The following is a 9,864-nucleotide window of genomic DNA, read 5'->3' as shown; positions in this document are numbered from 1 at the left end:
GAAGTCTAGCCCTTCCTTGACCGGACCGACTATTACGCAACACAAGCGATAGTAGGGCACGGCAGCTTTGGGACTTACCTGAAAGAGATCAGGAGGAGGGAAAATGACGAGTGTTGGTTCGGTTGCGAGGTTCCGGACACCCCGGCTCACACCATTTTCGAGTGCCCGAAGTTTGACGAAGTTAGGCGACAGGCAAAGGATAAGGTCGGTAAAGAGGTGACCGAGGGAAATGTGGCGGAAATGTTAGTGAGAAGTGAGGATTCCGGACTTGCGGTGATGGAAATGCTGAGGGAAATCATGAAGATCAAGGAGAGGGATGAATACAAATGGGAGGCAACACGAGAGGGGGGACACAATCCCCCCTCATCCGGGTAGGTACAGAATTAATAGTATTTCAAAAAGTAACATTTTGTATGTACTGGAGAACAACCTGACAAGAAGGAGGAAGGAGGGAAAGCGTCATCCGGGAGATAGACCGGAGAGAGAGAGGAAGGAGGAACAAAAGAGTAGAGAGGAATAGAGAGAGAGGTGTTCCCATTTCCGGGAGGAAGAGGGGGAGCATCCCCCCATCCGGGTAAGAATAAAAACTTTAACATTTCAAAAAGTAAGATCATTTATGTCTCCCAACGGACGATGAGAGACCAGGGAAGAAGTGGAAGGGAGAAGAAGAGGAAGTTTGAACGAGGGAGTAGTAAATGCAGAAGCGTGCTTCCATTTCCGGGAGGAAGAAGGGGAGCAATCCCCTCCAACCGGGTAAGAGTAAAAACTTTAATATTTCAAAAAGTAAGATCTTTTATGTTTCCCAACGGACGATGAGAGACTAGGGAAGAGGTGGAAGGAAGAGGAAGAAGAAGGAGTTTGAGTGGAGGAGTAGGAGGTAGAGAGACGTGTTTCCATTTCCGGGAGGAAGAAGGGGAGCAATCCCCTCCATCCGGGTAAGAGTAAAATTTTTAACTTTTCAAAAAGTAAGACCTCTTATGTGTCCAAACGGGGGGAGAGAAATCGTGGAAGAAGCCGAAGGAAGTATTGACTGATTGACCAGTCGAGGAGATAGAGGAAGAAAAGGGGGGAGATGAAGGGATCTTCAACGAGAGGAAGAATTCTGATGCTTTAAGAAAGGTATGAGGGAGATAAAGAGATAGAGAGGAGAAGGAGTAAAAAGAGAGGAAGGAATCTTATTTCGAACCTGGGAAGAAGAATTCCAATAGAAAGCCCGAAGAAATGCCCGAGAGGGCGGTTCCGGGCAGAGGAAAGGGGTTTTTAGTGGGTCTGAGTCTCACAGATGAGCTCCAACCCCACACTATCCGGCCGTTCGAGACCGTTAGGCCGGATGTCTGATAACAGATTTTCCCAGACCTCTAAAAAAAAAAAAAAGGGTTGGGTTGGGTTGGGTTGGGTTGATTCAGTACCATGGGGGAAGATAATGGAAGCGTTGGAGGCAGGAGAACTCTCAAGAGAAATAAAAAGAATAGCAAGATAATACTTCCAGGGGGAAGAGAAGAGAATATGACGTGTGGTGTACCTCAAGGTTCCGTTATGGCAGTGACGAATGGAATATCTTCTATGATAGTGTTGAAATTGGAAGAGGGCGCATTTATTATTACGTACGCAGACGATTAGCAATGATAGTAAGCCTGGCGTATAGGAACTTGTCACGCTTAATTCCGAAATAGGGGGTCCGAAATTGGCAAGAAGAAGACTGCTGGGAACAGTGGTGAGATCCATAACCCTGTATGCAGCGCAAGGGTGTGAGATAGCTATGATACATAAAAATATGCAAGAATGATAAGAATGAATAGAGAGATCTTCCATTGGCGTATAGAACGGTTTCTACGAAGGCTGCAGGCACACAGGGGGGCATCCCCCAATGGATTTGTTGGCAGGAATTGTGGAGGAGATATACAGGATACGAGAAGAAAAGAGAACAAGTATTGAATTGATGATCCAAATAAATAACCTGAGTTTACATTCTTGTCTCAATATTCTCTTTAATTTCGCTACGTTGCTACGAAGTGTATCAGCTTGTAATATGATTTCTATTCCAAGTAGCTAAGGTTTAAAAATATTTCGAAATGAAATAGAAAAATCTCTAATGTACATTTTTATTAATTAATTCCGTCGTTGTTGCATAAAACCTAGTTCTTTTTCTCCACGAAGTACTCCTTTTTTTGCTTAATTCCAATTTTCGAATTTCATTTCTAATCCAAGTGTAATAATAAGAAGTCCCATAAAATAATTGAGGCAATGAATTTTTACAAAAATCATCATTATAATCTATAATCCCAACTTGCACAATACGATTATTGTCGCCGATTAAAAGAGGCCCTCCCGTTCCCCCCTCGCAATAATCCCCTGATTTTAAAGAAACGCAAAAATAATAATCTTCGATTATCTTTTTATGAAGCGTTTTGCAATCTTCTTTGGCTAAAATATTCACGTTTAAATCTGTTAAGATACTTGGATTAATTTCTTGTAATTTTTCTTGATCGTCTTCGAGTTCTGGTTTTTTCCAAACAGCGACTTTTCCTTGAATTAATTTATTAAAATTAGCTGTAAAAGCGTCTAATTTAACAACGTTTACTTTCGCATCTAAAATTAAAGGGGTTTCCAAAACTAAAATAGCGATATCGAATTTTTTTTCGGTTTCGTTGGAATGGTGATAAAAGTTTTCGTGGGTGACGCATTTTGAAACGTATCGGCGCCTTTCCACGTCCCATTTTGGAGTTCCGGTGATAACCATTAAATTTTTTGGTTCGATTAACATTGAATTTTCGAAACAACAATTTGCCTGTGTTAAAACGTGACTTTGTGAAATGATTGTTCCGGCACACTTAAATGTTCCTCTTAAAATTATCGCAACCACGAATGTTGAAGTTGATGAGGTCGCGTTTTGTGACGAACAAATTATTATTAAATGTGTCAAAATTAAAGTTGTTTTGATTACTTTTGACATGATACAATTAATCGTTCAAAATTAATCGTTCAAAATTATCCCCCAATGAGTAAAACTCGCCTTTACGAAATTCTTGCTGATATTGTAATATTTTGTTGTTGCTTTTGCGTGCAGGATCACTCAAAATACAATCATCATTTCCAATGATTACAACTACAATCAGAAAAATGAGGCCTTAAAAATTATATCGATGTTGTAAAAACGTAATAAAAATTTTATTTATTTATTATCATTTTTTTTCTTAACAATGCTCAACTCCAATTCTTTCCCCTCAAATTTATTCCGCGTTATGAAACGAAACGAGATATTAAAGAAGTAATTACAAAAATTTCATTTTGGGACATCTTGGCTTTGCCATTTATTAAATTGATTAAGTTAAATCCAAATTTAATTGGGTTGAATGAAAAGTTGAGCTGTTTAACCGCAGGATGGGGATACGGGATGTTGATGATCTTAATAAGAATCAAAAATGCTTTAATTTGACACCAAACGCGATATATTTGGGTTAAAAAATAAAAAAGTTAGGTTAAAAACTATCGAATGTCAAAATTAAATATAACAATTTTTGATGAATATTGAAATGATCTTAATAAGGATGAAAAATGCTTTAATTTGATACCAAACTTGATATATTTGGGTTAAATAATAAAAAAGTTAAGTTACAAACTGTCAAATGTCAAAATTAAATATAACGATTTTTGATAATAATTAAAGCGATCTTAATAAGGATCAAAAATGCTTTAATTTGATACCAAACTTGATATATTTGGGTTAAATAATAAAAAAAGTTAGGTTAGAAACTGTCAAATGTCAAAATTAAATATAACGATTTTGGATAATTATTAAAATGATCTTAATAAGGATGAAAAATGCTTTAATTTGATACCAAACTTGATATATTTGGGTTAAATAATAAAAAAGTTATGTTACAAACTGTCAAATGTCAAAATTAAATATAAGGATTTTTGATATTTATTAAAATGATCTTAATAAGGATCAAAAATGCTTTAATTTGATACCAAACTTGATATATTTGGGTTAAATAATAAAAAAGTTAGGTTAGAAACTGTCAAATGTCAAAATTAAATATAACGATTTTTGATAATTATTAAAGCGATCTTAATGAGGATCAAAAATGCTTTAATTTGATACCAAACTTGATATATTTGGGTTAAATAATAAAAAAGTTATGTTACAAACTGTCAAATGTCAAAATTAAATATTACGATTTTTGATAATTATTAAAATGATCTTAATAAGAATCAAAAATGCTTTAATTTGATACCAAATTTGATATATTTGGGTTAAATAATAAAAAGTTAGGTTAGAAACTGTGAAATGTCAAAATTAAATATAACGATTTCTGATAATTATTAAAGCGATCTTAATAAGGATCAAAAATGCTTTAATTTGATACCAAACTTGATATATTTGGGTTAAATAATAAAAAAGTTAGGTTAGAAACTGTCAAATGTCAAAATTAAACAACGATTTTTGATAATTATTAAAATGATCAAAAATGCTTTAATTTGATACCAAACTTGATATATTTGGGTTAAATAATAAAAAAGTTATGTTACAAACTGTCAAATGTCAAAATTAAATATAAGGATTTTTGATATTTATTAAAATGATCTTAATAAGGATCAAAAATGCTTTAATTTGATACCAAACTTGATATATTTGGGTTAAATAATAAAAAAGTTAGGTTAGAAACTGTCAAATGTCAAAATTAAATATAACGATTTTTGATAATTATTAAAGCGATCTTAATAAGGATCAAAAATGCTTTAATTTGATACCAAACTTGATATATTTGGGTTAAATAATAAAAAAGTTATGTTACAAACTGTCAAATGTCAAAATTAAATATTACGATTTTTGATAATTATTAAAATGATCTTAATAAGAATCAAAAATGCTTTAATTTGATACCAAATTTGATATATTTGGGTTAAATAATAAAAAAGTTAGGTTAGAAACTGTCAAATGTCAAAATTAAATATAACGATTTTTGATAATTATTAAAGCGATCTTAATAAGAATCAAAAATGCTTTAATTTGATACCAAACATGATATATTTGGGTTAAAAAAATAAAAAGGTTAGGTTAGAAACTGTCAACTGTCAAACAATCGCCATTTTTTTTGCAAAAAATTAAGATATCTCGTTAACGGTTGGAGATAAATGGGTCGAGTTTGGGTTCATTTTAAAGAACTTTTAATTTTCTATCCATTTATATTAAAAAAAGAATACCTTTATAACTAAAAAATTTTTCTACTCGTCCGAGTTCGGTTCGCAGGTATCTGCGATTTTATTGAAACTAGTAAAGTATTAGATTGAGAAGTACAAGGAAGAAATTAAAGATGATATTACACAATAAAATTATTTAGGCTGCGCTGAAACATGTCAGGGATGATATTTAGAGAGGGAGGAATAATCTACTAATAATAATGACGATGTTTTGGAAGGCATCAAAGACAACATTGCAAAAAGTAAGGAGAAACTATGTTAACCTATGTCAGGGACAATGTTGAAAGATGATAGATAGTCAAGGTTGTTGTTTTGAGATATCAGAGCTGATTTAGGGATCAACATCGAAAGAAGTTAGAGTCTATATTGAACGATGTCAGGAACGATTTTGTGCGATATCACAGATAACATTTATTAAACGAGAGATTGAAGACATCGAAGGATATGCGAAACAACTTTGATTGAAATTAGCAACTGGAGAATATATGTCGTGGAACAAAAATGAAGTAATTTTAGGAGGACCATTCTGAAAGTATGTGGAATATGGAGAGGGAAAGTGTGAAAAACACCAGATGGTGAAATGATGAGATTAGGGCAGCAGTAGCAGAGAAGAAGGCAATGGAAGAAGACAAGACAACCAGTGTATGAAGAGACCAAAAGAAATTGTTAGGAAGAATTTGCAGAAAACCTGTAAAGAAGCTTTTGTTAAGATAATAGATAATTTTGGAAGGTAAGGAGCATAAAAGACAATAAGGATAATAATATAAGAACGAGAAGAACCGGAAACGGCGGGAGGGAAATAAATGCAGGAGAGAGGGAACTGGGGAGGACAAAATAGTACCAGAAATAGTGAAGGCAGGAGGCACGGTATTGGCCGAAGAAATTAAATAACTATCAGACGGTATGGAGACTAGGGCGGACAACAGCAGATTCGCAAAGAAACATAATCATCGCTATATACAAGAAAAGGGATACTACACATCATTAATAATTGCAAAACTGTACTTCACAATCCTGGAGGGGCGCTAAAGGATTTGCATTGCCTGCATTCCCTGCGCTCTATAACTGATAAGTGGATCAGCAGAGGGAAATCTGCATACCTGGCTTTCTTGGATATGCATTCTGCGTTTGATGAGGTATCAAGGCAAGAGGTCTGAAAATTACTAGAGAAGAAAGAAATTAATCCAAGCCATCAGGTCCTTTTACAGATCCTTTTAGCATGTTTGTTATGCAAAAAGGGCAGTCCCCATTATACATTTATGGATGAAGTGGTGAAGACATACAAGAGAAGAACAGAAACTTCAGAAACCTAAAACTGATCTAGGGTCCGATGAGGGTTTAGACTATAAGATCTCACTTTTTCCCTACACTCTATAACTGATAAGTGGATGATCAGAGAGAAATCTGCGTTTGATGAGCTACCAAGGCAAGATGTCTGGAAAATACTAGAGAAGAAGAGAGCTCCATGATCCAGCAAGGGATGACTTCTATCATGTTCGTTATGCAAAAAGGGCAGTTTATCCCCATTGTTATTTCTACATATATGATGAAGATATACATTTATGATAATGATCTCACTTTTTCCATGCCCTCTATAACTTAGAAGTGGCTCAGCAGAAGGAAATCTGCATACCTAGCTTTCTTAGATATGCATTCTGCGTTTGATGAGGTATCAAGGTAAGAGGTCTGAAAATTACTAGAGAAGAAAGGGACTCCCCCACAACGAATGCAGGCCATTAGCTCCATGATCCAGCGAGGGAAGACTTCTAGCATGTTCGTTATGCAAAAAGAACAGTTTATCCCCATTGTTATTTGTACATTTATTGATGAAGTGGCGAAGACATGCAAGAGAAGTACAGAATCTTCAAAAACCTAAAACTGATCTAGGGCCCGATGAGGGTTTAGACTATAAGATCTTACTTTTTCCCTACGCTCTATAACTGATAAGTGGATGATCAGAGGGAAATCTGCGTTTGATGAGGTACCAAGGCAAGATGTCTGGAAAATAATATAATCATATCATAAATACCTAATAACCCCATAACCCTGTGTGCAGCGCAAGCGTGTGAGATAGCTATGATACATAAAAGATATGCAAGAATAATAAGGATGAACAAAGAGGCGAAGGCTGCAGGCACACTGGCAGGGCATCATGGAACTGTTAAAAAGATTTCTAAGATCTCACTTTTTCCCTGCGCTCTATAACTCATAAGTGGATGATCAGAGGGAAATCTGGGTTTGATGATGTACCAAGGCAAGATGTTTGGAAAATACTAGAGAAGAAAGGGACTTCCTCACAACTAATCCAGGCCATCAGGTCCATGATCCAGCAAAGGAAGAACTCTAGTATGTTCGTCGTACAAATAGGACAGTTTACCCCCATTGTTATTTGTACAGGGTGTCCAAATTTCGACGGGTTTGCAGGGTATCTTAGTTATTATGAAAGATAGAAAGTTAGGGCTTTCCCCAATCTCTTTGTATTTGATATACAGGGAGTGTTTCAAAATTTACGATTTTCAGACACCTCCTGTATCTCGGCTATCCGGAAACGTAAAAACGGGTTCTAATAGATTCTTTCACGTAGAATCCAATGGTGTACGTAAAATTTTTCTGGTCATCACGGTTTTTGAGTTATAAAGAATTAAGTATTTTAGAAGTTGAGTATTCAGTATTTGATTTGTGTTTATAACTCAAAAACCGTGATGACTAGAAAAATTCTACGTGCACCATTGGATTCCACGTGAAAAAATCTATTTGAATCCGTTTTTACTTCTTTACTAAGTTTCCGGATTGCCGAGACACAGGAGGTGTCTGAAAATCGTAAATTTCAAATACTCCCTGTATATCAAAAACGAAGAGGGCTATGAAAATTTGGTTTACGCCATTGTAAGTTTTACAAAAAAGTAGCTTAGGTTTGCGAAAGCCGCAACTTTCTATCTTTCATAATAACTGAGATACCCATCGAAATTTGGACACCTGTACATTTATGTATGAAGTTGTGAAGACATGTAAAAGAAGAACAGAAACTTCAAAAACCTAAAACTGATCTAGGGTCCGATGAGGGTTTAGACTATAAGATCTCACTTTTTCCCTACACTCTATAACTGATAAGTGGATGATCAGAGAGAAATCTGCGTTTGATGAGGTACCAAGGCAAGATGTCTGGAAAATACTAGAGAAGAAAAGGACTCCCCTATAACGAATGCAGGCCATCAGCTCCATGATCCAGCAAGGGAAGACTTTTAGCATGTTCGTTATGCAAAAAGTGCAGTTTATCCCCATTGTTATTTGTACATTTCTTGATGACGTGGTGAAGACATGCAAGAGAAAAACAGAAACTTCAGAAACCTAAGACTGATTTAGGGCCTGATGAGGGTTTAGAATATAAGATCTCACATTTTTCCTACGCTCTATGACTGATAAGGGGATGATCAGAGAGAAATCTGCGTTTGATGAAGGACCAAGGCAAGATGTTTGGAAAATACTAGAGAAGAAAGGGAATCCCTCACAACGAATGCAGGACATTAGCTCCATAATCCAGCACGGGAAGACTTCTAGTATGTTCGTTATGCAGAAAGGGCAGTTTATCCCTATTGTTATTTGTACATTTATTGATGAAGTGGTGAATACATGCAAGAGAAGAACAGAAATTTCAGAAACCTAAGACTGATTTAGGGCCTGATGAGGGTTTAGACTTAGATCTCACATTTTTCCTACGCTCTATGACTGATAAGGGGATGATCAGAGAGAAATCTACGTTTGATGAAGTACCAAGGCAAGATGTTTGGCAAATACTAGAGAAGAAAGGGAATCCCTCACAACGAATGCTGGTCATTAGCTCCATAATCCAGCAAGGGAAGACTTCTAGCATGTTTGTTATGCAAAAAGGGCAGTTTATCCCCATTGTTATTTGTACATTTATGGATGAAGTGGTGAATACATGCAAGAGAAGAACAGAAACTTCAGAAACCTAAGACTGATTTAGGGCCTGATGAGGGTTTAGACTTAGATCTCACATTTTTTCTACGCTCTATGACTGATCAGGGGATGATCAGAGAGAAATCTGCGTTTGATGAAGTACCAAGGCAAGATGTTTGGAAAATACTAGAGAAGAAAGGGAATCCCTCACAACGAATGCTGGTCATTAGCTCCATAATCCAGCAAGGGAAGACTTCTAGCATGCTTGTTATGCAAAAAGGGCAGTTTATCCCCATTGTTATTTGTACATTTATGGATGAAGTGGTGAATACACGCAAGAGAAGAACAGAAACTTCAGAAACCTAAGACTGATTTAGGGCCTGATGAGGGTTTAGACTTAGATCTCACATTTTTCCTACGCTCTATGACTGATCAGGGGATGATCAGAGAGAAATCTGCGTTTGATGAAGTACCAAGGCAAGATGTTTGGCAAATACTAGAGAAGAAAGGGAATCCCTCACAACGAATGCTGGTCATTTGCTCCATAATCCAGCAAGGGAAGACTTCTAGCATGTTTGTTATGCAAAAAGGGCAGTTTATCCCCATTGTTATTTGTACATTTATGGATGAAGTGGTGAATACATGCAAGAGAAGAACAGAAACTTCAGAAACCTAAGACTGATTTAGGGCCTGATGAGGGTTTAGACTTAGATCTCACATTTTTCCTACGCTCTATGACTG

The 9,864-nt window shown here is 36.0% G+C and overlaps 1 protein-coding gene across 1 annotated transcript; it reads right to left on the bottom strand.

Annotated features, from left to right (window-relative positions):
* Positions 1 to 2,089: 2,089 nt before the first annotated feature.
* LOC111420059 (chymotrypsin-2-like) lies at positions 2,090 to 2,953 on the bottom strand. The gene has a single exon (XM_071195305.1). It carries the CDS (start codon positions 2,951 to 2,953, stop codon positions 2,090 to 2,092), a length of 864 nt encoding a protein of 287 aa, XP_071051406.1.
* Positions 2,954 to 9,864: the final 6,911 nt, after the last annotated feature.

This window comes from Onthophagus taurus, chromosome 3 (assembly GCF_036711975.1).
Source record: "Onthophagus taurus isolate NC chromosome 3, IU_Otau_3.0, whole genome shotgun sequence".
Taxonomy (NCBI): Eukaryota; Metazoa; Arthropoda; class Insecta; order Coleoptera; family Scarabaeidae; genus Onthophagus; species Onthophagus taurus.
Note: the sequence above shows the minus strand (reverse complement) of the source record. Positions and strands in the feature narration are given on the sequence as shown.

Excerpts from the sequence above, each read along its gene's own strand:
- LOC111420059 (XM_071195305.1), bottom strand. The coding sequence starts at position 2,953 with ATGTCAAAAGTAATCAAAACAACTTTAATTTTGACACATTTAATAATA.